This window comes from Oryctolagus cuniculus, chromosome 5 (genome assembly GCF_964237555.1).
Source record: "Oryctolagus cuniculus chromosome 5, mOryCun1.1, whole genome shotgun sequence".
Lineage (NCBI taxonomy): Eukaryota > Metazoa > Chordata > Mammalia > Lagomorpha > Leporidae > Oryctolagus > Oryctolagus cuniculus.
Genome location: NC_091436.1, coordinates 92,803,692 through 92,830,675, shown reverse-complemented (window position 1 = coordinate 92,830,675; position 26,984 = coordinate 92,803,692). Strand labels below are relative to the sequence as shown.

The window sequence follows — 26,984 nt, the reverse complement described above, 5'->3', positions numbered from 1 at the left end:
TCTAATTATCTAACCACCTTCTTACTCCTTAGGTTAGGAAAATATGAACTTCTTTCTGATGAGTAAGTTAGCACTTTGTTTTTGCTATCTCTCTGAGAACATAAGTCAGGGTTTACTGGGGGACTGCAGTTCTTTAAGAACAGCCTGGAGGAAGAGAAGGGGCTGCAGTGCCGGGTGTTTGAGATGAAAGAAATAGCAGGGTTCTCATTCGGTTGGAGGGAAGGGATAAGAATGCTCTTCGTGGCTTCAAAAGAAATAGTTCTCTTCCCCTGTGTGCTGAGGCAGAATGAGAAATTAACAGATTGCTAGGATTGCTCAGACTGTCCCATGTACATTGTGAGGAGAATCCTGAACACGCCACTGACTGTAACTTGAGTTCAGGTACTCCCTTACCTTGGCTGTGACACCTTTGGAAAGCTACTGATTTCCTTAAACCTCAGTTTTATCACCTTTAACAAGAAATGGTAACATTTGTCTTTCTTCACAGAGTATTTGTGACTTTTTTAAGATTTATTTTTTATGTATTTGAAAGAGTTACAAAGAGAGGTAGAGACAGAGAGAGAGAGAGAGGGGTCTTCTGACCGCTGGTTCACTCCCCAAATGGCCGCAATGAGCCAGGAGCCAGGAGCTTCGTCCAGGTCTCCCATGTGGGTGCAGGGGCCCAAGAACTTGGGCTGTACTCCACTGCTTTCCTAGATGCATTAGCAGGGAGCTGGATTGCAAGTGGAGCAGCTTGGACTCGAACCAAACAGGATGCCACAGCACTGGCCCCAACTATTTCTAAGTATCTTCTTAAATAAATTATTACATAAAAATAAATCTTACTGCCGCCTTGCGGTGCCGGCACACTGGCTTCTAGTCCCGGTCAGGGCACTGGATTCTGTCCTGGTTGCCCCTCTTCCAGTCAGCTCTCTGCTGTGGCCAGGGAGTGCAGTGGAGGATGGCCCAAGTGCTTGGGCCCTGCACCCCATGGGAGACCAGGAAAAGCACCTGGCTCCTGCCATCGGATCAGCGCGGTGTGCAGGCCGCAGTGTGCCAGCCGTGGCGGCCATTGGAGGGTGAACCAACGGCAAAAGGAAGACCTTTCTCTCTGTCTCTCTCTCACTATCCACTCTGCCTGTCAAAAAATAGAAGAAAAAAAAATCTTACTGTTTTGGGGTAATTTTTATGTCACGATTTTGTATTTGATATTTTATTGGGAGAAGTGTGTGTGAAAACCAAGAGTGTTACTATTTATGATTACACAGGATAGAACATGCACTCTTGTGCATACAGAGCAAATTGAGGTAATAATTGGATATGTAAGCCGTACAGTTCTACATAGAGGAAAGCTATAATGCAAACAGTGCTAGAAGGATTAAACAAAAATCCAGCGGTTTTGTGTCTCTCAGTCTTTGTGGGTGTCAAAATGTCTGTGTTCTGGTTTTTAGTTGACTAGTGGTTTCTGAGTATAGGATTCTAGGTTGGAAAGAATTTTGATGGTATTGCATTGTTATCATCTAGTTTCCAGTGCTGCAGTTGAGATATTTAATGCCACTTTCCTTCATTTTTGTCAGTTTATGCTGTGCTAATTTTTTTAAAAAGATTTATTTATTTACTATGTATGTGAGATGCAGAGTTACAGAGAAAAAGAGAGAGAGATAAGGAGAGGTCTTCCATCTGCTGGTTCACTCCCCAGATGGCCTCACCAGCTGGAGCTGGGTCGATCCAAAGCCAGGAGCCAGGAGCTTCTTCTGGATCTCGCAATTGAATGCAGGGGTCCAAGCACTTGGGCCATCTTCCACTGCTTTCCCAGGCCATTAGCAGGGAGCTGGAGCAGAAGGGGAGCACCTGGGACAAGAACCAGTGCCCATCTGGGATGCCGGTGCTGCAGGCGGAAGCTTAACCTACTAGGCCACAGCGGCAGCCCCTCTTCTGTGCTAATTTTTAAGATATCTTATTCATATGTGTATTCTGAATATTTTTGATGAATTACATAGTGTGTTATTTTACATTCATTGTGCTGAGTACTCAGTATGTCCTTATAATCTAAGAAAGTGTATGATTGAATTACTAAACATGTTCTTACATTGTCTTTCAACATTTTCCTCTTTATTTTTCCCCTATTTTCTGTCTTGCATGTCTGTTAATTTGGATATTGTGTTCTTATGTTTTTTCTTATTGTTTACTTCTTTGGCTTTCTTTTCTGAGAGATTTAATTTACCTCTTAATTCTTTCGTTGAATTTTTAAAAATGTTTATTTTTATCTACTTAGAAGTCAGAGAGAAGAGATACAGAGAGATCTTCCATTCAGTGGTTCACTCCTGCAATGCTAGCAACAGCCAGACATAAGTCAAGAGCCAGAAGTTCCCACTTCATCTTCCACAGAGGTGGCAGGAACCAAAGTGCTGGAGCCACCCTCTGCTGTCTTCCTAGGTACATTAGGAGCTAAACGAGCAGTGTTAGTCCCATGGTGGGGGTGACAGCAGATGCTGGTGTACCCACTGCTAGCATAGTCTGTTCTGTTAGCAAGGTCAAAGAAATGTGACTTTGACAAAAGCATTAGACCATAGGCCTTATCCGTGCCCCCTGCCCGGTGCACCTTGCTTAACCCGGTGACAGTTTGAGTGGTCTCACCTGGTTAGTTAACCTTTAGATACCCAGCATTTTGCAGGTAATAGGATCAAGAAAGCTTGCACATTCTTTTATTTCTTAGAATTAGCAAGAAACTTATTACTTTATTTGAAAGGGATGAGCTAGGCATGTAAGACAGTAAGCAGTTGCTAGGTTACCTGGTAGGTCACCATTGTGGACATTTGCCTTCTCTCCATTTTGCACTTGACTGTCCTGCCCACCGAGAGGATTTCCCACTGAACTGAAGCTTCTTGGCATGACCAATCCATTCTTCCCACTCCAGAATTTAACACAGGAGATGAAGCAGAAACACGGGTTTGTAGCAGCAGCAGTGGGGCCAGGCACAGGTGTGGCTGCTGTCCTTATGCATCCCATCCCAGGGTGTGGCTTGGGTGTGTTCCTGGCTACCCAGACTTTGAAATTTCTTTGTTCAGAACTGGTTCTTTAGCTTTAATGTGGATTCCGTTGCTCTCCCTCTGTTGCACTATAAACTCCTTTCCTCTTAATCTTCCACAGTCCTTTTCAGTTAAAAATCCAAGCCGGCAAAACCTGGCTATTTTTGTTGATTCCCTGGTGTGTCATAAGGGAGAGTCTTCTCTGGGAAGGTGACTGATAGGGTTCTAAAAGTCAATATGCCACCTTGTAGGCTTTTCTAATTGGTTTTAATGTCTGGTTTGGGTTTAGGAAGCTAAGGTACTTATGTACAGAGTTGTTTTTTTTTTTTTTTTTTTTTTTAAAGATTTATTTATTATTTAATTAGGTGGGGGGGATAAGAGAGAGCAAATCTTCTATCTGGTGGTTCACTTCCCAAATGGCGCAACGGCCAGGGTTGTGCCAGACTGAAGCTGGGAGCCAGGAGCTTCATCTGGGTCTCCCTTTGGAGTGGCTGGGACCCAAGCACTTGGGCCATCTTGTGCTGCTTTCCCAGGCACATTAGCAGAGAGCTGGATCAGAGGTGGAGCAGCCGGGACTCTATATGGGATGCAGCTTAATCCATTATGCTGGAATGCTGCTGCCAGCCTCCCGTACAGGTTTTCTTTTTCTTTTTTTTTTTAAAGATTTTATTTATTCATTTTAGAGGTAGAGTTACAGACAGTGAGAGGGAGAGACAGAGAGAAAGGTCTTCCCTCCATTTGTGCACTTCCCAAATGGCCGCAACGGCTGGAGCTGTGCCGATCCTAAGCCAGGAGCTTCTTCCAGGTCTCCCATGCAGGTGCAGGGGCCCAAGCACTTGGGCCATCTTTTACTGCTTTCCCAGGCCATAACAGAGAGCTGAATGGGAATAGGAGCAGCCAGGACTAGAACCGGCACCCATATGGGATGCCGGCACTGCAGGAGGAAGATTAACCTACTGTACCATGGAGCCAGCCTCCCCCCCCCAATACAGGTTTTCAATCTTTGTTCTCTCTCTGTGGAATCGACATGCATAGAGTGCACCAGAAACGAAAATTGTTATTATCTACTTAAAAGGAAAATATCTATTCTCCTTTCATGTCTTTTTTCCCTCCATATTCAGCAAACAGATGGTTGCTGCTTTATATATTTTCTTTTTGTTAAAAGATTTTTTTTCAGTATAAACATTTTATTTTTTATTTATTTATTAGGTATTCACAAGAGAGAGACAGACAAACAGCGCTCCCATCCTTTGGCTCACTTATCCAGTGCCTGCAGTGTCTGGGACTTAGCCAGGTTAAAGCTGGGACCCAGGCACTTGAGCCACCACCTGCTGCCTCCCAGGATCTGCGCTGGCAGGAAGTTGAAATCATGGGTGCAAACTGGGTTTTGAACTCGAGTTCCAGCACTCTAATATGGGACACAGGCATCTTTAACTGCTAGATCAAAGGCCTGCCTCTATTTTTGTCATTTTATTTTTTATTAAAAGCATTTTTACTCTGGTAAAAAACACCGCACACACATGAGTAAAATTGTCTTAACCATTTTTAAGTGTATAATTGAGTGGTGGTATCAGATGATTCACCTTATTGTAAAACAGATTCCTAGAACCTTTTTAGTTTGCAACACTGAAACGCTTCACATTGTGAAGAATAATTGCCCCTGCCTCTGTTACTGGCAGCAGCCAGCTCGCCTCGATTCTTTTTCACTGACAGAGTAATGAATCACAGTTCAGAGAGATGAAAGCAAGGACAGTAAAGCAAAGTTTATTATAAAGTATGTTCCAAGGGAGGAATAGGCCAGTTGAGATGAAACATGGTGCTCTTTTGCTCTTTTTCTCTGATTTGGAACTTTATCTCCCCCCCCCCCCCTTTTTTTTTAAGACTTATTTATTTTGGGCCAGCGCTGTGGCTCACTTGGTTAATCCTCCACCTGCGGTGCCGGCGTCCCATGTGGGCGCTGGGTTCTAGTCCCGGTTGCTCCTCTTTTAGTCCAGCTCTCTGCTGTGGCCCGGGAGGACAGTGGAGGATGGCCCAAGTGCTTGGGCCCCTGTACCCCATGGGAGAGCAGGAGGAAGCACCTGGCTTCTGGCTTCGGATTGGCGCAGCGCGTTGGCTGTAGCAGCCATTTGGGGGGTGAACCAACGGAAGGAAGACCTTTCTCTCTGTCTCTCTCTCACTGTCTATAACTCTACTTGTCAAATAAAAAAAGAGATTTATTTATTTATTTGAAAGTCAGAGTTACATAGGGAGAGAAGCAGAGGCAGAGAGAGAGAGGTCTTCCATCTGCTGGTTCATTCCCCAGTTGACTGCGATGGCCAGAGCTCCACCAGTCGAAAGCCAGGAGCCAGGAGCTTCTTCCGGATCTTCCATGCGGGTACAGGGGCCCAAGGACTTGGGCCATCTTCTACGGCTTTCCCAGGCCATAGCAGAGAGCTGGATTGGAAGAGGAGAAGCCGGGACTCAAACCAGTGCCCATATGGGATGCTGGTGCTGCAGGCGGAAGCTTAACCTACTATGCCACAGCACCACAGGGCTGGCCCCAGAATTTATCTCTAAAGAATAAGGGGCATTGACTGGAGATGGGGCGGTGATGCTCGCAACTGGCATTTTTGATTGACATCTAGGCATTGCACACCTTGAGCTCTCTGCCTTGTGGCTTCCCAGCATGCATGGGGAATGCCCACTGTGGTGGTTGGGAGTGAGGGCAAAGCTGGAATGCTCATCATGTTATACTAATGTGTAATGAAGCAGGGTCACTCAGTGTCAAACTGGGTCTCACTACACGTGTGCCATAAACTAGACTTTTCTGGTTTGGATGAGTTCCCGTTTTATCTGAACACTTTAGCCACCAGCTAAACCACAGAGTAGACAGCATTGGATGGTTCTTGGCAGTGAGCAGGGTCCCAGATCCCTCCCCCGGATGAGGGTTTTGTGCCCCCTCTCCCACATTCACTCATGCCTAAATCCACCTGCCACCTCCTTCCCTAGCTCCTGGCAACCACTATTCTTCTTGGTACCTCTATGAGTCTGACTACTTTAGATCCCTTATAGGAGTCCATTTGACAGTATTTGTCCTTTTGTGACCGCCTTCTTTAACTTACAGCAATATCTTCAAAGTTCATCAATGTTGTAGCATGTGACAAGATTTTATTCCTTTTAAGGCTGTGTGGTATGCCATGTATATACCATAAAATGCTGTCTTTGATCAAGGGTTCAGAAGAGATTGTTCGAAAGCGGTATTTAAAAGTTTTGATACTGAATTGGTTGGTTTACCCAGCATTATTATTATATAATTTGAAAAATGAGAATGAGAAAGAAGAGGAGAACAATCAGTTTTGCCTTTTAAATAAGATGCAACATTTAAGAGATGCATTTTCTCTTAAAAGTATGTACAGGACAGCTTGCAGTGTAGCCAGGTAAGCTGGAGTAGTTGGTTAAGCCACTGCCTGCTATACAGACACTGGCTTCCTAGATGGACCCAATTGGATTCCTGGCTGCTCCGCTTCCAATCCAGTTCCCTGCTAACGTGCCTGGTAAAGCAGCTGAAGATAATCTAAGTGATTGGGCCCCTGCACCCATTTGGGAGACCTGGATAAAGTTCCTGGCTCCTGGCATAGACCTGGCCCAGCCCTGGCCATTGCAGCCATTTGGGGAGGGAACTAGCAGATGGAAGATCTTTCTTGCTGTCTCTCTGTCTCTCCCTTTTTGTCTGTAACTCGCTGCCTTTTGAATAAATAAATAAGTAAATCTTAAAAAAAAAAAAACTACATATTTGTAAAATCACATCTTGCTATATATATATCGTTTTGTGCCATGCTTTAGTCTCAGCAAAAATAATTTCTAGGATATTGTAAGTCTGTCTTTAGAGATTGGATACCATTCCCTTAGGTGGAGGATCATAATTAATAAAATCATTTCCCTATATCAGGTTATTTAATATGTTTCTAGCCATTTGAAACAATATTTCAAGCTGTTTTGGAGAGTACATTAAATTGAATTTTAGGCTGTTTCACTGTTATTTCTGCCCTTAGAGTCCTATTTTGTTCTGTAGTTACCAAGAGATATGGGGTTATTGTTGGTCATCTCAGAATTTGGGACCACAGTCAAGAAAGTCACTTGATGAAATCAAATTTAGGACAAGTAACATGAGGTGCTTACTACATGTTTGTTGGCACAATCAGTGTTGGGTTTCTTTGACCCAAAGTCACAGAATGAAGGCTGCCCAGTGGTCCAGAATGTCCATTTGACTTGAAGATTTTTGAGCACACTACAAAAATAACATCTTTAATAGCAAAACAAACACAGATACACGTACTATGGGGCAGGATGTTTCATCCATGAATTCTCAAACAGCACAAGAGAATTTCACATTTGCAAAGGCTGAATTAAAATATATACTTCAGTTCTCTAAATTGGCATCTTAGGCCACCTAGAAATATTTTAGGCTTAAAGGCCACATTGTTCTCTTCTGTATTCTTTTTGTTTTCATTTCTACTTAGTTTTTATTTTTTTCCCCCAACCCTTAAAAATACAAACACCATTCTGTGCTCACAGTCTGTTGTATGGTTTACCTCCACCTGAGACGGTCCACTCACAGTTCCCTAGGCCTCTCGGGTTCTCTGGCAGTCACATTTGAGGAGCACTGGATTAGTTGTTTCCCACTCTCCTTCGTGACGGCTAAGTGCCCCCGGCAGAATGGAGTGGAACGTAGTGATGGGCAGTAATTGTGGCCTCCCGTGGAGCCTGTGGGCAGTAATAATGTGTTAATGGCACTCTGTTCAGAGTCAATAAGAGGAAAGGAAAGAAAGGTAGAGTCCAACGTTCTCGTTGCTTTCCATGGGAGATTGAGCTCGGTTTCTAAAATGTGGATGTCATTTATTTAGGACAAAGAGCTACGTCCTCTACATGATACTTAAGGCAAAACTCACTCGCATACCCACTTTTCTCACCTCAGATCTTAATTGGTTGGTAACTGAATCCTGTAATTTGTACATCCTGCATAATTCAGTCTTCTTTCTCTCTTAAAACTCAGTTCAGTTCAGGAGCAGGCATTTTGGCTCCGTGGGTCAAGCTGCTGGTTGGGTCTCCACATCCCATATCTGAGTGCCTTGGATTCAGTCCCACCTCTGCTTCTTGCCAGTGTGCACTGGGGAGGCAACAGGTGATGGCTTAAGCACCTGAGTCCCTGCCACACTTGTGAGAAACTTGGTTGGAATTCTTGGCCACTGGCTTCAGGTTGGCCCAGCCGTGGCTATTGCAAGCATTGGGAGTAAACCAGTGGGTGGAAAGTCTATCTCCCCATCACCCTGCCTTTCAAATAAATAAAAATAAATAATTTTTTAAATAGTTCAATTCAGCTGTGCATAATTACACTTTCCCTAATTCAGATTCTTGGTTGTTGTTCCCTTTACTGCTGTTATGACATTTCTCACATAGAATTTTTTCTTTGATGTCTTTGCTTTCAGTTGTTTACAAGTTTTGTATATGTACCCTCAGCATGCTCTGAGACCAGTTTATCTCAGTATCAGGTGCTCAACAGAATGCTAAAAGCAGAGTATCTCTAGTGAACATTGGCTATATAAAGGGGTGAATTCCTACACAGGTGCCACCCCCTTGTGTTGGGTTTTGTCTTGTCAGGGTTCTGAGTATTTGTGATTATGTTTTGAAGTCTATTGGACCAAACCATGCTGCACTCCCATTTTATTAACAAAGGTTAAAGCCAAATGTGTCAACCTTTTAAACTTTTACAACAAAATCTACTTGGGAAACCATCTCTATTAGAAGTTTCACCTAGCCTGCAGCCTGAATTTTTGTAGGATGCTTTTTATCTGAATTTGAAAATCTGTTCCAAGGCCTTCTGTCTAAAAGATCGGTCATCTAATCAAAGAGAGCCTTCTCCATCAGACATTTTACTGTAAATATGTGGCTGTGGCTGCCTCCCCTTTACCAGGAAAGCAAAGTCGAGTAGCAGGGAAGGAGTGACACAAATTCTTCCTTGTCTCTGATTTCTGATCAGCTCTTTGCCCAGAGCATAATAATTTAATTAGATGGTCTTTGACGTTTTATCTCTTCTGGACAATCACCGTTTTTACTCCTCTGTCTATAAATGTTTAATCTCCTGTTTTCACCGTACCGAGATGCTTGCCTCCATGTTCTCAGTCATGAATCCGTGGTCTGTGACTTTCATGAAGATGATGGCCTGTGCCGTGAATGCTGAAAGCCTCCCTCACCCAGGCCCTTGGAGGCCACCTCAATCGTGTAGTTAGCAGGATAGCTCCACCGACATGCAAACGGCTGCGTTTCCTTCTGGGAACATTCCTCTTTCTCTCTGAATGTATACAGTTCAGGTTGGTGAGAAGAGAGCAGAGCTGTTAAGACAGTGAGGCCTTGTTACTCTCAGCGTTCAGACAACAAAGCCCGTTTGTAGGGGTCAGAGGGAAAGCTGGTTTTGCTGTGCCCTGCATGTGTGGCCTCCATTTTCCCATGAAGTTCTGCTCTGTCAGTTTCTAAGTTACTACTATGTGTTTCATATATTAATATCTGAATCCCTTGATTGTAAACCTTGGACAGTATTTATAGTTTTGTTTGAAAGATGAAGGAAAACTTGACAAAAGTTTTCTCATTCTGCCTCCCATTGTGTTATATGAACACAGACACAATATTGTTATAATTTGTCACATTCTCTTCTGTAACTATACCTGTTATATAAATATATTGTTATAATCATATAAATACTATTTCCTACACAACTGTTTGGTAGTGTGAGCAGCCTTAGGGGAGGGCATTTAATCCTCTTTTACTAAATGCCTGTGGCTTAACGGAGAATGACACAAATGTCAGTATCCAAGGGAGTCTCTCACTTTCTGTTTTTAAGATTTATTTTCTATAAGTCAGTGTTAGAGAGAGAGACAGAAACAAAGAGAGATCTGCCATCTACTGGTTCACTCCTCAGTGGCCTCAACAGCCAGTGGGGCTGGGCCAGGCCAAAGCTAGGAGCAAAGAGCTTCTTCAAGGTCTCCCATGTGGGTGCAGGGCCCAAGGACTTGGACCATCTTTCGCTGCTTTCCCAGGCACATTAGCAGGGAGCTGAATTCAAAGTAGAGCAACTGGAACTCAAATGGCACCCATATGGGATGCCAGTGTCACAGCTGGTGGCTTAACTCACTGAGTCCCAACACTGGACCTGAGGGAGTCTTTTAGTAGATTTTAAAAGATTTATTGATTTGAGAGACACAGCAACTGAGAGAAGGTGGGAACAGAGACAAAGAGAGATCTTCCATCTATTGGTGTACTCTCCAAATGGCCACAAAAGCCAGGAGTGGGCCAGGCTAAAGCCAGGAGTCAGTAGCTTCTTCTGGGTCTCCCACATGAATGGCTAGTGTCCAAGGTCTTGGATCATCTTAGGCTGCCTTCCAGGCACATGAGCAGGAAGATGGATCAAAAGTGAAGTTACAGGACTTGAGCCAACACTCTGATACGAGCTACTGTCAGAAATAGCAGCTTAACCTGTTGTGCTATGATGCCAGCCCCTCTTAATAATTTTAACTTCTTTTTCACTCCAACTCAACACTTGTCTGGCAAAGATCAGAGGGACATACCTTTTCTCTCTTAACATTTGTTTTTATTTGCTTGGACTACCATCTGAAAACAAATTGTTAACATGATGTGCCTACCTGGTAAAATTTCTAAATGCTTTAACTTTTTAATCTTTATTTAGCCTTCATTCTTTTTTTTTTTTTTTTTTGACAGAGTTAGTGAGGGAGAGAGACAGAGAGAAAGGTCTTCCTTATGTTGGTTCATCCCCAGATGGCCGCTACGGCCGGGACTACGCCGATCTGAAGCCAGGAGCCAGGTGCTTCTTCCTGGTCTCCCATGCGGTGCAGGGGCCCAAGCACTTGGGCCATCCTCCATTGCCCTCCCGGGCCACAGCAGAGAACTGGACAGGAAGAGGAGCAACTGGGACTAGAACCTGGTGCCCATATGGGATGCCAGCACCGCAGGGGGAGGATTAACCATGTGAGCCATGGCACTGGCCCCAGCCTTCATTCTTAGTGAATAATTTCATTGGACATAAAGTTCTTGGTTTGCAATCATGTTCCCTTAGGAAGCCCTGCTCCATATTCATGGTATTGATCGGAAGACTTCATAACTGCTGGATTAGGTTCTTAAAAGTCGTTTTATTTCCCTCTTGGAAAAGTTCTAGGGTATACTTGGGGTTCTGGAATTCCATCAGTGTGTGCTTTTAGTTTTTAACTCAGCCTGCTGAACAACTGGTAGGACTTTTCCTTTTGGTATAGTCTTTTTGAACTCAATTTAAAAAAAAATTTTTTTTTTCATTTTATTTGAAAGGCAGAGAGAGAGAGAGAGATAAAGAGAGAGAGACATGGAGAGACATCTTCCATCCACTGGTTCACTCCCCAAATGCCTGTAACAACCAGTGCTAGACCAGGCCAAAGCCAGGTTCTTGTAATTCAATCCATATCTCTTGTGTGGGTGGCAAAGACCTACTAGTACCTGAACCATCAACTGCTGTCTCCCAGGGTGTGCATTCTAGGAAGCTGGAATCAAGCCTTGAACATGGACCCTCAGATATGGGATGCAGGTGTCGCAAGCTGTATCCCAACTGCTGTGCCAAGCATCTGCCCCATGTTGAGACTTTTCAGTTTGCAAACTATTATCTTTTTTACTTTGGAAGAAGTTCTATTGTTTCTTAGATTTTAAAAAGATATTTCCTGCCTTGTATTGTTTCCCTTTTTCAACTGCAGGAATTTTTTTCTTGGATGACATTTTGCCTTTATGTTCCAACTATCAGTACTCCTAATTTATGTAATAATGTTCATCTTTTGGTCTTGATGCTCTGCCTTCTGAGAAGCATTCTTAACTTTGATCTTCAATAGCTAACTTGATTTTTAGCTCTATGCCATTCTGTTATTCAATCTGTTTATCAAATTTTAAATTTTGCAGTCAAATTTAATTTTCAGGAGCCCTTTGTTGTTGATATACTCCTTTAAAAATAGTGGCTTAGGGGCCGATGCTATGGTGTAGCAGGTAAAGCCACTGCCTGAAGTGCCGGCATCCCATATGGGCGACGGTTCTAGTCCCAGTTGCTCCACTTCTGATCCAGCTCTCTGCTATGGCCTGGGAAAGCAGTGGAAGATGGCCCAAGTCCTTGGGCCCCTGCAACTGCATGGGAAAACAGGAAGAAGCTCCTGGCTCCTGGCTTTGGATTGGCCCAGCTCCTGCCATTACAGCCAGCTGGGGAGTGAACCAGTGGATGGAAGACCTCTCTTTCTCTCTCTCTCTCTCTGCCTCTCTTTGCCTTTCAAATAAATAAATAAATCTTAAAAAAAAAAAAAGTATTGGCTGGTTCTTGTATGGTAAATGCACCATCTTCTTTGATCTTCCCTAGGATATTAGCTGAAAGCATTTTAAAAAGCTCGTGTTCTTGGAGCTGGCGCCGTGGCTCACTTGGTTAATCCTTTGCCTGTGGCACCAGCATCCCATATGGGCACCGGGTTCTAGTCCTGGTTGCTCTTCTTCCAGTCCAGCTCTCTGCTGTGGCCCGGGAGGGCAGTGGAGGATGGCCTAAGTGCTTGAGCCCCTGTACCCGCATGGGAGACCAGGAGGAGGCACCTGGTTCCTGGCTTCGAATCAGCGTAGTTCCGGCCATAGTGGCCATTTGGGGATGAACCAACAGAAGGAAGACCTTTCTCTGTCTCTCTCACTGTCTAGAACTCTACCTGCCAAATAAATAAAAAAATATATTAAAAGCTTGTGTTCTGTAATTCATCACCATGTTCTCTAGCCTCTAGCAGAGTTCTGGACATTGGTTCCTCTCTCTCTCTTTCTTTTCTCTTTCTCTCTCTCTTTCTCAGAGGCCAGCAAGTGTTCTCCCTGTATTTGCACAGATCCATCTCCGTTGGAGTGGGGCCACTAAATCAGACTGAGTAAGGTGGTGGGTGGCAGCAGAGAGGTGGCTAGAACCCCACAGTGTGTTGCTCAGGCAGCAAGGGTAGGATGTGTCCCTCCAGGATAAACCTTTCCATTTCTGCCTTCTGTGCTGTGGGATGCAGAGTGATCACAGTCTCTGCTCGCCTCTCTCAGGCCACTGCAGTCTCCCCAGCAGTTTCTGGGGGGCAGTCAGAAGGTGTCCCAGAGCACTTCTTGGGTGCCCTGGGCTTCGGGAGAAATACCTCCTTAGCCATCGTAACTGCTTTCTTTCGTAGTTGGAGGTGCCCCCTCGCTGCCTGCTCCAGACCGCTCTTGGTCATGGTCTCGGGCTTGCCGTTTCTTTGGGGCTTCCTGGGGAAGAATTGCTCTTCTCTTGTTCTGCGCTGTGGTTTCCCCTGCTGTTTTCTCTAGTGGCCCAGTTCTATTTGCTTTATACATTCTGGATATTTCCTAAGATTCTGTTGTCAGTTCCCCAAAATTGTGTTCTCCTCCAGTTTCAGTTGGTGCGTGGGTAAGAGAAGAGGCAGGTGTATTTGCTTACTCAGCCATCTTGAACCGGTATGGTTAGAAGTATTACACAGGATTTAGACATTGGAAATCCTCAGCTTTGGGCTTGCTCATATTTTTGGTGGTTTGCCATAAAAATCGCTGAATGAAACTGTTAGAGAACTACATTTTATTTCTTACCAGGACTGGAATTGTCAACTATATTTTTTTTCTGCATCAAAATTTCATGAAATAGAATATAGCATTGATGATCCTTTTTCCTGAAATGAAGAGATTCTGCTCAGAGGCTACCCTCAGGCTTGAAAGAAACTCAGCAAAAGGAGCCGCCGTTTATTTTAAGCAAAGCAGCAGCAACTTCTATAGTCTTATTTTTTAAAGAAATGTTCTTTTCTTACTTTGACTCATTTAGAACTGATGGCGGCCATCATTCCCTTATTGACCACGTCCTGTTTTTGTTCCCTGCAACCGTTGTTTGCTTGTGCGCTTGGCATGTGGAAATAATATGGGTCTGTCACTTAACTGTCATCAGCGGAACCGCGGGAAGCAATGCAGCTTTTCAGAGCGGCTGCTGTGGGCTTTCCTGACTGTTCTCTCAGGGACACTAAGAGGGCAAAGAACTTTCAGATCTTTGTCTCCAGTGCTTGCTTACCCGTAACTGTGTAATCCAAGTGCACAGAGAATGTCCTGAAGCACACTTGGTAGAAGAATGAGACTAGTGGTAACTCTATCAGTTGAGATTTAAACATGAGCTTATGAATGTCTTTTGACACTGGTTTTTCAATGTCTTTGACATTGATTTTTCACTTGAACATAAATCAAAGTATAGATGATGGAAGACCTGTTTTTTTCTTTCCCTTTAAAAAAAAAACCAGCTGTTTAGCTTGATTATCCTTATGAAAATTATAACATATGGATACAAGTTCCCATAATGAGGAAGGGAGCTCAGCAATTTATCTATACAGTTCAGAAATGTTTCCTTTTATAAGCAATTGGCATTAGAAACAAAATGAATTCTTCATCCTTGGTCTTAAATGTAGAATAATCACAAGCTCTGAAGCTGAAGTTCTATCTTGAATGTGGCCGGTGGGTTTGTCTCCTGCAAAGCCTGTCGTTGTGTCCCGTAGTTGCAGGTGGTTGACGGCCTGGTCATTGGAAGGCTTGTCATTGGGAAGCCCTGTCCTGTGTAAGAATTTAGCATGCCTGTTTGGAAACCTTAAGTGAGTTTAATAACTATGTTAGTTTTACATTTTGGGATAGGAAACCTAATACGTTTTTTAAAATATGTAAGCCTGATAGTGAAACAAATTTGATGAGAAAGCAGAGTTTTTGTCTCTTGTTGGAGAATATCAAAGGCCATGATAGAAAAAAACTAAATCTTAACAGGCTGTGATTTTTAAATTCCTAGTACAATATTACTCTAATTTTTTTTTTGTCACACAGTTTACTATGAAAGGACTGATTAACTATCAAGAGGTCCAGATTGTAAATTATTAGTTCTACTCCTTCCTTAAGCAAGACAAATAAACTAGTTTAACCTCTTGCATGCCTTAGGATTTATTAGGCCACTTAAAAGCTTTTTATGTCAGAAAGTAAATTTTTTACACTTTTTTTTTTAGCTGTTTACTTATTCATTTTTATGTATTTGAAAGGCACAACAACAGAGAGCCAGAGAGAGAGATCTTCCATCCACTGGTTCACTCCCCAAATGCATGCAACAGCCAGGCCTAAGCCAGGCCAAAGCCAGGCCAAAGCCAGGAGCCAGGAGCCAGGAGTCAGGAATTCCACTTGGTTTTCCCACATGGGTGTCAGGAACTGGAGTACTTAAGCCATCACAAGGTGTCATCTGATGCCTCGCAGGTGCCTTAGCACAAAGCTGCATTGGAATCAGAAGCAGGACTGGATCTCAGGCACTCTGTGCATGATCCTAAGTGGTGACTTAACTTACTGTGCCACAACACCTACTTCTACACAATTTTTAAATATATTTTTAAAGATTTAGTTATTTATTTGAAAGGCAGAGTTACAGAGAGGCATAGGCGGAAAGGGAAAGGTTTTACATCTGCTGGTTCACTCCCCAAATGACTGCAATAGCTGAAGCTGGGTTGGCTGATCTGAAGCCAGGAGCCAGGAGCTTCTTCCAGGTCTCCCATGCAGGTGTGAGGGTCCAAGGACTTGGGCCACCTTCCACTGCTTTCCCAGGACATAGCAGAGAGCTGGATGGGAAGTGGGACAGCCGGGACTCGAACCGTCGCCAATATGGAATGCTGGCACTACAGGCAGCAGCTTTACCTGCTACGCCACAGCACCCGCCCCCCGTATACAATTTTTAAAACCATTAAATCATAGAGTAGAAATAGGATTAACTCAGGCTATGCTGCTAGCACAATATTGCCTAAAATATGGCATGTCAGTCCTTAGCAAACACAACTTACCCACTAACTTGACAGATATTATTGGTTACTTGGTATGTGTCAGGTATTTATCTAATATTAACTTTTTACACTTGATCTTAGCCAAAAGGCCAAGAAGCAATATCTAATATTAACTTTTTAAGAATTATTTCCTATAAGTCATTTATCACTAGGCAGGAGGTAATTATAACTATTTCAAGTGAAAATTTCTCGACTGTTGATTAGATCCAATTCAGTATTCAGGTAAGAAGCCCCCTGGCTATGATGATACGTAAGGTATTGAGTTAAAGGCCTATACAATGGAAATAATGCTGATCATTTTTATGAGAGAAATACTGTTAGAAATTTTCCTTTATATATATAAGAAATTCCATTCTGAGATTTTTGAATATCTGACACATCTAAATATCTTTGTTGGTGGCTAAAACTTATAGGAAAAGTTAGTTCATTGTGGTTCATGGATTATTGATAATGTTACATAGTTTTTCTACATGAATGTATTTGTATAGGTGTTTTATACAGATGAAAGTTGCACGCTTTATTTCTAGTTTTGTGATTTGGGGAATTGTGATCATTTTGAAAGTAAGGTTTTTAATATAAACACTGAAACTTGAAATAGAGACATTAAGTCTCATTGCAACTTGCCTTTTTCTGTTTTGTATGCATAACTTTTTTATGTTACCACTTCGATTTTTTTTTTTTTTTTTAATTTGAGAGACAGAGAGAAAGTTCTAATATGCTGGTTTGTTCCCTAATGTCTGCGATGGTGCGGACTAACCAGAGGCCAAAGCCAGTAGCCACAGGCACAGTCCAGTTCTTCTCTGTGGGTATCAGGGACCCAGTTATTTGAGAAATCACATGTATTTGCATTTTCTGGTAGCTGGAATTAGGAGCTGGAGCAGGCATCAAACCCAAGCAACCTGATACGAGACATGGGCTTCTTAACCGTTAGACAAACACCTGCCCCTACTTCATTCTTTAGAAAATAGAATCAGTGCATTTATAGAGATTGAATGAGGCATTTCTTCTCATTTTTTATTTCTGCATTTACCACTGACAGCAAGACTTCTAATCAAGTAGAAACAGGTGGCACGCTTTTGAAACTCAAGAACAGGGATAATATTTGATGACTAAATTTCTAACCCTCAGTGTGTTTGTCTAATTAATGTTTCTTCCGTTTCCTGTTCAGTTAAAGAGGAGAGTGGCAAACTCTCCGATAGATATCTGCAGTCACAGGATGCCTCCGTTGGATGTTTTGCCTGGATTCGCTGATGGGCCACGTAACAGCAGTTCCACTGGAATCTCCATTACTTCTTAGAATTCTGGAGTTTCAGGGGTCTCTGGCAGTGTCTGATACAGACAAGAAGAAAGTCAGAGGAGGGTAAATGAGTGGATCCAGGTTGTCTAACTCAGTAGGCTGCTGGGCATTGCAACCAGAGTTAGTTGAGAGCACAGCCCACTCAGTTTCCCAGAAAGGAATCCGTGAACCTGACAGTGGTGGTACCGGTGGAAGGGTAAGACTTACCTTCTCCTCAAACCTGAGGAGCTTCTCAGCTGGCCCACATAGAGCCTCGAGCACCACATGAAGGATTTTAGTCTGTGTTGTACAAGCAATGAGAAGTGTTAAAGCAAAGGACTTAAGTGGACCAAGACAGTACCACGTTTGCATTTCAAACACCCGTCTGTCTTCACTTGAGAGAATGAGTACAAATAGGTGCAGTTAAAAAAGTGCTGGATTAGGGTGATGGAGACAGATGCAGACACATGGAGAGGCTTAAGAGGTATATAAAATAGTGGCAGAGGGAAGAAAGGAGTCCTGTGGTTCCTTGGTTTTTGACTTTTTGGAATCTTTTAAATGGCAGTGCTGTTTTCTGAGAGGCCCATGGTATAGGGTGGAAGGTCGTGAATTGTGGTTTAGATCCGTTATGTTTAAGAATCTGTCAGTAGACTGTGGCATGGCAGGGTGAGATGCTTTCTGCAGCACCAACATCCCATATGGGTGCTGGTGTGTGTCCTGGCTGCTCTACTTCCAGTCCAGCTCCCTGCATTTTAATGTGCCTGGGAAAGCAGTGGAAGATGGCCCAAGTCCTTGGGCTTCTGCACCCACATGGGAGAACGGATGAAGCTTCCGGCTCCTGGCTACCGCCTCTCCCGGCCCTGGCTCTTGCAGCCATTTGGGGAGTGAAGCAGCGGATGGAAGATCTCTCTCTCTGTCTCTTCTCTCTCTCTCTCTCTCTCTCTCTCTCTCTCTCTCACTCACTGTAACTCTGACTTTCAAATAAATAAGTAAATCTTAAAGAAAATAAAGTCTATAAGCAGTTTGTTACTTTTATGGAACCAGGGCTCATAAGAGTTCCGAGCTAGACATGTGATTTTTAATTAGAATGAGATTCCCTAGTGGTAGAATTTAGGCTGAGCAGAGGCAGAATGGGTATAATTTTCTTGCGGTGGGTATATGAAAGAATAGAATAGAATCTAGCTTTAGTTTAGCCCTCTGCCTCATCTTACTGTAAATAACAATCAGTTGTCAGGTAGTGAGAATATGTTTCAATACCATTATGTTTTGACCCTGGATTAGTGAAATATTACTCAACTCTTTGGAAATAGGTTTGTGATAAAAAGTATAACAACATTTTCAGTCCATGTGCATTTGCCTTCATTATGTATCCAACCTAGACTGTTTGATCTATGACATAGTTAGGATCATATTTTCTCTGATATGATTACAACTTTTCTCATAAATTCCATGACATGTGTAATATCTAGAACCACCAGGAAACCTCCCAGCTGCCCAGCTGATGTCCCATTCAGTTTCTCAAACTTACCACGTGGAAACGCAGCTCCAGCCTTTCCTCGGGTCTGCTTTTCCCTCAGATCAGAAAGCCGAGACCCACTCTCTCCCCCACATTCTTCTTTCTCCGCTGCTATCGCTCTGGTCCAGGCTGCCTCCAGCTCTGACCTAGATTGCCAGGTGCCCTCCTAACTTTTCTCCCTGCTTCCACTCTTGCCGCCCTCACTCTGAACCACTCTCCACACAGTGATTTAGATATCTTCGTGAAGAAACTGGATCATTTTGCTTCCTTGCTCAGAGTACTTGGCAAGAAGCAAATCTCGAGTCTTCAACTTGTTAGCTCCTTTAGATTTCTAGACCGCTTTCAAAAGTCCTTGTGATGCCATTGACTTGGCTTGATAATGAGCCTTAGGAATTCAGTGACTCTGGCATATAGGCTGCCCTGGACCTGATTTCCTCTTGAGCAGGATGCATCAGAGAAGAACAAAAGGATGAATTTCAAGGGCCCAACTGCCAGTTCTCCCACTTACTGGCTGTCAAACTCTGTGCTCTGAGTTGGTTTCCAATTTGGTGGGCTATGGTAGAAATTAAATGGCACAGTCCACCAAGCACAGAGCAAGTGCCTAAAAATGACCATGATAATTGTCTGCTTACGGTATTTATCCTTGGGAAAAAGTTGTCAAATTACCAAATGTTAAGACTGCTTTATATCAACTTAGAAGCAATATAGTGTGATATAGGCAAACCTTTGAAAAGAAATAATTGATGAACATATTGACCAAAATTCCCTGCTGGCTTTTCTTGTGAAAATAGGGAGAGAAAAATGGTTCTGTGTCTGAGGCGAAGATAAGTGTTATAGAGAATATAGTTTCCTCTCGTTTTTATTTGATCTTTTTATTCTCTCTGAAGACACCGTCTCAAAGAATGTGAAAAACTTCAAAAGCAGAATAGAAGCACTCACATTGACACATGGAGACCTTTACGACTTTCTGTTTACCCAAGGATTTTTTTTTAAAGCCCTAGATAACAGAATGTCAAGACTGGAATTGGAAACGAGCCTTCCTTATTGTCGACTTAGAGTGAAATCTTAGGTCAGAGTCATTCCACATGGATAAATGTTTGGCACTTGGGGAAAAAGGAGTGTATTCCTGTTTTATTGCTGTTGTCAAGTGTTTTACATTTTAATCTTATACCGGGCTTTCGATTAGAAGCTGGTTGTATTCATCATCACACTCAAAGCAGTTTTTAGGCTCTAGATGATTAAATCCATCAGATTTATGTAGCTATTTTACTCGCCTGGACAGAGAGTGTGCATTTTTTTTCATTTAAAGACCTTGTCAAAAGCACCAAATATGAAGATAATTGTTTTTGTTTATTGCTTTTATTTTTCTCTCTCCTTTTTCCTAGGATTATGACAGTTTTTTTGAATCAAAGGAAAGCAACACAGTGTTTTCATTCTTAGGCCTGAAACCACGGTTGGCATCAAAGGTAAGTAAATCTTTTTTTGTTCTTGTTTTAGAATTCATCCTTCTTGAATTGCTTTTAGGGATTGAGATTGAAGGTGTTAGAGAAATGCAGGTAGTCACCTAAATGTTCAGTTTTTGCTAAATGCATTAGTTTGAGACGATCCAGTTTTAAAACACACAAAGAAGCCTATTATTTTTTTCCTTTCTAGTTGTCCATTGTTGCCATAAATCAGAGTGCTAATGTATACCCCACTATTCCAAGGAGAATTTAAGATCAGAAAAAGCAGTGGGTACTTTCTATTTAAAGTTGCAAATTTACATCACAGTCAGCCTTCCATTCTGGTGGGTTCAGCCTCATAAATTCAACTAACTATTATTCCTAAACAATAGTATAACAACTGTTTATATAGAGCATATGTTATCTTAGGTGTTATATAGTCTATAGTGATCTAAAATGTGCAGGAGGATTGCATAGGTTGTATACAAACCTTGTGCCATTTTATTTGAAGGACCTGAGCATCCACAGATTTTGGTACCCATTGGGGTTCCAGGAACCAGCCCTTCACAGACACTGAAAGTTGACCACACTTTATATTTTTTGAAATAGCAGATTAAAAGCCTTGTCTGAAAGGTCTTCTACATGTTTAACTTATTAACATTAGATAGGAGATGGTCTACAGTAACAAATGGTCTACCTTGGAAAAATAAGGTGCAGTTCCTAAACCAATCAGAATATTTTAAAGACCATTTTGTTAAGTTACATGGCTTTGCAAAACCTAAGGATCCAGCTTTACTCGTGTTTTATCTCTAGAAATGATGAATGTGATCACAACTTTATTAAGCACATGGGTTCACTTCCTTTTTTTTTAGTTTTATTTAAGTTATACAAGTTTCGTGTATTTCATATAAACAGATTTAGGAACATAGTGATACCTCTCACCCTACCCTCCCTTACGTTCCAACCCTTCAAAACATTTATATATGAAGTAGGGCAATATATTGAAATTTTCTTTTTAAAAATCCTTTATTTTCTGGTTATAAAAGTAGCTGAGGCTCACTTAAGAAAATTGGGACAATACAAAAAATATGAAGTAGAAAATAAAAATTACTGAGAGCTGCCTTCATTGGCATTTTGCATATTCTTTTGCAATCTTTCTATACATGGTAATTGAGGTTTTGACTGTATTCCAATTGGAGACCAGATTCTAAAGAGGCTATTTTTACTACAATTGAAATGAAAGTACATTGCTAGGATCTTTGATATCTATAAGTAATAAGTCTGTTTAGGCTACCCAGGATTTGTACCATCTCTGGAATACCTGTGGGAAAAAGACAGAGGCCATGAATGATGTAAACTGTACACCAGCGCCTGCAGTGCACAGCTGAGGTTGGTTGTACATCAGTCAGTCCACAGATGGTTGTGGGTGGTTTTTATGCACATGTTTAAGCAGAGGCAAAACCCACACATACAATATTTAAAGGTTCTTAGAGCTATTCTTGCAGAGTGGGACGTTTGAATACTTTTTGGGAAACTGGAGTATTTTTATAACATATTTTTTCATCCAAAGACATTCAACAACCCAGATTTATCTTCAAAGAAATGAAAAAAATGGAGTAAGGGTCATCTGGTGGGTACATAAATCCCAGTGGGCCTCATTGTCTATGCAAAAACTTTTTAAAAAAATGCCATGTGTTTGCCATCTTTGTTCTTATTTTCCCCAAAGATATAGATTCCACTGAGACTTGGTGGCTGACATTTTTATTCTCAAAAAATTTCTCAAAAAAATCTATTATCTGTAAAGTGTACATTCCCACATAGCTTGTGGTCATCACATTAAGGTTGGTCCTGATGCTCTTGAGCTTGATTTGATTTCAGTAGACCATTCCAAAAGCAATGTGAGCCTTAGGCGGCTTCCCCGCCCATTCAGCCCACTGTTGTCAGGTGCCTAAGTGAGCCACCCTTGGGCAGGAGCACATGGCACCGGGACGGAAGTCCATGGTGCACAATCTGCTGTTTTCTGTCCTGTACCATTTGCAGCCTTAAAGGTTAATGGCAGCTCATACTCCATCCTTATATGAGAGAAGTGAAAATATGTTTAAGAACAATTCAGGGCTGGCACTGTGGTGTAGCAGGTTAAGCTGCTGCCTGCAGCAGTAGCATCCCAATTGGGCAGTGGTTCGAGTCTGGGCTACTCCACTTACAATCTGGCTCCCTGCTATGTGCCTGAGAACGCAGATAGCTAGAAGGGAAATACAGGGAGGAGCTCCTGAGACTGTAAGTGGATGTTACAGGTGTGGAAAGAACTTAGGGTGAGACCTGAAGGAGAAATGATAACATTAAAAAAAATTCAGCATTTCCCCCCTTTCCATTCATTTATTTTTCAACTTGGTAATAATTCATTGTACAATCTACAGTCTAAGGCCTTGACAGAGTGTTCACAGATTTACTGTACTAAAAGATGCAGAGAGAGCTTATTTTTCATCTCCTTTCCTACTTCCTCTGCAGTAGACACAAAAAACTGCTAGAAAGCCTACCAGGAAACATATGAAGATGCGTTTAGAGTCTGCCCTCACTCTTACACAGTAAGAAAGGAACATTTCATAGCTCAGCAGGCACAAGTGCAGTGAGCCTCTGGGCTGCTCTCAAAAGTAGACAGGGGAAGGGGAAGGTCAGAGGTCACCAAATGGTGGCATATAGACCACAATTGGATATGTTATTTGTCTTGCACAGAATTCTTAACAAAATGTAAATAGGTTGCTAATATTTAAAATACAGATTGCCTACATCCCTTGAGAAGCTGGAAGGTGTGGAAGGCCCAGGTAGGCGTAGAAGAACCTTGTCCCTTATGACTGGCTGGTCCTGGCGGTGGCTAATCCACCATGATCCCTCCTATCCCTGAGAAAAGAAGTCCTCACTAGTGATTTTTACATAGAAAACAGCGACGTTTGTTACTTAATGAACAAGGTCTGAATTAGAAGATTTTGCTTTTAGATCCCTGCAGTTCAGCGTGATCTTCAATATGTAACAGTTGGTAAACACCAGGCCCTGAGCAGCTAGAGGTAGAGCTGGGTGTGGGGGCCTCCTCTGGCCAGGTGTCAACTTGAGGAACTGGGTTGGTGACTTAACTAACAGGTGTAGTCTTGTGTTACCATTAACCGGCAACTCTACAGACCCCCTGAACTAATTCCCACCCCCAACCCATGCACTGGTAGAACTTTACTTTTTAGAGGAGTCTCAGCAGGTTTTTGGAAACATGCGATGTTCTTTCCAATTCTGTATTTGGCAGGTCAGGTGGGTGTGTTTGAACTCCAGGCACTAACTCTGAAATCCAAGGTTCGCGCTTATCAATTACATGGGAATGATTTACTGTCATTCCCAACATCTGTGTTCCTGGTATTTAAAAAAAAACAAAACAACAACAACAAAAAACTGCCAAAGGTGAATTTTATTATCAATTCAATGCAAAAAGTAGTGTTTGGTTTTTTTTTTTTTGTTTTTTTTTTTTTATTTAATATATAGGCAGAATCTTAGAGAGAAGAAATGGAAGATGACGGAGATGCATTTTGGAGCACCCCTGGTACTCAGCACACACCTGCTTACCTAATGCATCACTGTGACAAAAGCCACGTGCATCATCAGTATCTTTGCTTGCCACGGAAAAGGTGTTTTTGGAAGATGTGGGTATAATGGGGATTGCATGATTGCTTTAAACCAAATCAGAACGGTGGTGGATTTTTTCTCGTTTTTAGATTTGCCTGCAGTTGCCTCATGAAACTACTCTCACCTGTTACAGGTGTGCTCCCTTAATGATGAAAAGATAAGTGGGTGGCACCATCAGAGGGAAAATGTTGGATCTGTCCTAGGTTATAGTAGATGCCAGTATTGCATGCAGTCACTTCTCTTTAAGCTGCCTGGACTATATCCTTTAAGTTAGTCTGCCAGGCTATTCAAATCTTTGGATCAGAAATTTTGAAAAGCAGTGCTGTTGACCATGGGCACTGGAGATTTTTGCTGCACAATCCCTAAAGTTACTATTCAGTGCTTTGTAGTAACACCTTTGAAAAAGTTAGACATTCTAGACTCCTTTTGGTAATGGAAAGAAACATTCCCTTATAAAGCCTCAAGCTCCTATAGATTATCCTAAAAATTATTGTTGCAACATTTTGTGATGAGAACCAAGTTACAGGGATGAAAGCAATCAGTATTTTGGAAAAATACATATGCTTCTCTATCTCTTATAAGGGGAAAATTTTACCTAAACACATTAAGACTACTGGAAAGATATATTTTAAGAGGTGCATTAATTAGATAGTAAATTTATAGGAAAATTATCTGACTAGTATCTTAAGGCATTTTCAAGTCTAGCAATTTCTTTATATCTGAGTGCACATATATTTTTAAATGCAGCTCCCCAAACTAATAGCTGCTTATTCTATTTTGTGAAGGGATTATATTTTTTTGAGAAAGGAAGATCTTGGTTAGATATATTTTGTGAACCCTTGATGAAGCATATTAAAAGATCCCAATATTGCTGTAGAATTTGTTTTCCTATGTTATTTTTCATTGTTGCCCTACTTCGCTGACATTTCTGTCCAATGTACAACTTGGATTCTCCAGTCGTGTAGATTGATGGTTTCATTGCATGTATGAGCACAAGTTGAGTTTTCAGAGTGACATATGTGACAAAGGGGCTGTCCAGGGAATAACTCTGCATCGTCCTTGGCAAACACACAACATGTCTACTTCATTTGGGCGAAGGCTACCTTTCTGCACCCATGTTTCTATAACATGGATGCTTACATTTTGAGTGTTTGAAGTTGCCAAACATAAGAACAGCCTTGAACAAGATGCTCTCAGAGTGTCGCCTAAAATACTCTTCTGTTCCCAGCATCCTGATGCTGGGCCTTTCCTTATGATTCTGAGCAGAGAATTTAATAGAAATGGAAAGAGCAGAAGAATGAAAGCCCTGTCACCTGTGCCCTCACCCTGCCCATGTCTTGCTCAAAGTAATTCTCAAGAACTGAAGCCGAACTCCACAACTGCAGCTAGAAGAAAAGCATGGCAGTTCTGCTTCACTCAAACAGATGTGTGATCCATACTTTTCTGTCCAAGGAAAGCTGTTGTCTATTCGTAGGTACTACTGGTTAGTTGACGTTAAACAAGATCCGGGTCAGATTCCATTTGATAAATGCCAGGAACTATCTGGGATTTTTTGTTTTTCCTAACTGGATATTGTGTTTGAGCATGTGAGTCTTTTGTTAAGGTTTAGAATGTCTTTTTAAGATACAGCAGTTTACAATTTTTCGTGTTGTAATGACCCAGCTTGCATTTAGTCTGCTCCTGCCAGTGAGTTCTAAGAACCAACTCAGTGAGGTTGAGGCTTTGCAAATTAAATTCTGGGATTATAGGATGCATACCATGCTTGCTAGACAAAGAAAGCTCCCCAGAGTTGTTTGGCTCTTAACTTTTGAGTTAACCTTGGTATACCTAGAATGCTGATTGTATTAAACAGACTAGGTAAATGGTGGTGCTAACTACTATCACAGTTCTATACCACGACCCCTCCCTAATTTGGGGTGTTTTGATGTTGAGCAAAAAAACCCAAGAGTCCGGCCTCAGGTGGCACTGTTCCTATAATGAGCTAGAAGCACAGCGTGGGGCCTTGCCCACAGCACACAGGCTCCTGGGGCACTGAGGTGTTACCCTTTGGGACCTCGCTGTGCTCTCAGAAGACTGTGTTCTTGCTTGGACTCATTTACCAGCTGAATTCCAAATACATAATAGCTGTTTCCTTGCTCCCTCCTTTATCTAGCAGCCTGTAGACTTTGATGATCCCGGTCTTAAAAACCTAGGAAATAAACAGATGGGGACTGCAGGCGTAGGTGTAATTTCAAGGGCATTTTAAGACAGAATTTTTTAATTTCCTGTAGTAGGTTTGTTTAGAAAAAGGAAACTGCTGCTAAAAATCAAGTTATGCCATTTGAAAGGTAAACACATAGTGCCATTTGGCTGGGTGTATGGAGACCAGAAAATACTTGTTTTTCCAAGTACTGGTGTTTTGTTGAAGTCAAGAGGAGAAAAGGAAGAGTTTTTTCCCACTCAGACTCTAATATACTGTAGATTTTTTTCTGTTTTGTAGATTTTCATTCAACACTCCAACATAGCTAGTTTTTATATTATCTGAATTTAATAATGAACTAAACTTATTCTCGGCTTCTGTTATTGAAAGGTACCAAAGCCTCTTTCTGTTCTGTTTTGTTTGTTTGATTTTACTGTGGGGTTTTGCCTTTTTCTAGAAATACTTTCATTTGACAGCCTTTCTTACATGTTGGGGTCCACTTTGATCTGCATAGTTACTGTTTTAGATTTCAGTTTGTATGTGTTTGTCTCTAAGGGCGTTGGTGAAATCTCAGATTTTGTATTCAGCATTAAAGGGGAATAAATATCAGAAAACACATTTTCTGAAAATGGAGTTTTTTGTTCCTTACCATTTCTTACACCTTTTCTCATTTTAGTTCTGTGTTTGGCTGACTCCTTTCTGTTTAGTTGGGGAGCTGTGTTGTTTTTTCTTTCCCATCCATGAACCCCATGCATGAAAACTGCAGATTGATTCAGGTGTGAAAATGTAAACGGATCCTGTGTCCATTCAAGGGGCCCTGCACAGGGCAGCAGCCGGACCAGCACGGAGGTGGATCTCTCAGCCCCTGGGCTGGTTCAAATGGATGACCATGTGGTTTCCTGAGTACGCGGACGCCCCAGGCTAGTGGACATGTTTCCCTAATTGCATGCAAGAAATAAGAACAGAGTGGCCATTGCCCTTTAACGGAGCCTCCCCTGAAAGCAGAAGAA

General features: G+C 42.1%; 1 protein-coding gene and 1 pseudogene across 11 annotated transcripts in view; one reads left to right on the top strand and one right to left on the bottom strand.

Annotated features, from left to right (window-relative positions):
• SH3BGRL2 (SH3 domain binding glutamate rich protein like 2) overlaps window positions 1–26,984 on the top strand; it is a 159,493-nt gene that overhangs the window by 40,456 nt on the left and 92,053 nt on the right. For 4 of the 11 annotated variants that reach the window (XM_070073842.1, XM_070073846.1, XM_070073843.1 and 1 more), the window contains exon 3: window positions 20,076–20,156. In XM_070073842.1, the coding sequence (XP_069929943.1) occupies window positions 20,076–20,156 (81 nt within the window). Of the gene's footprint in view, window positions 1–2,254; window positions 2,416–20,075; window positions 20,157–23,654; window positions 26,593–26,984 lie in introns of those variants that run through there. The other 7 variants (XM_051854527.2, XM_051854525.2, XM_051854524.2 and 4 more) reach the window with 3 other exon arrangements.
• LOC127493296 (U2 spliceosomal RNA) lies at window positions 15,820–15,999 on the bottom strand (annotated as a pseudogene).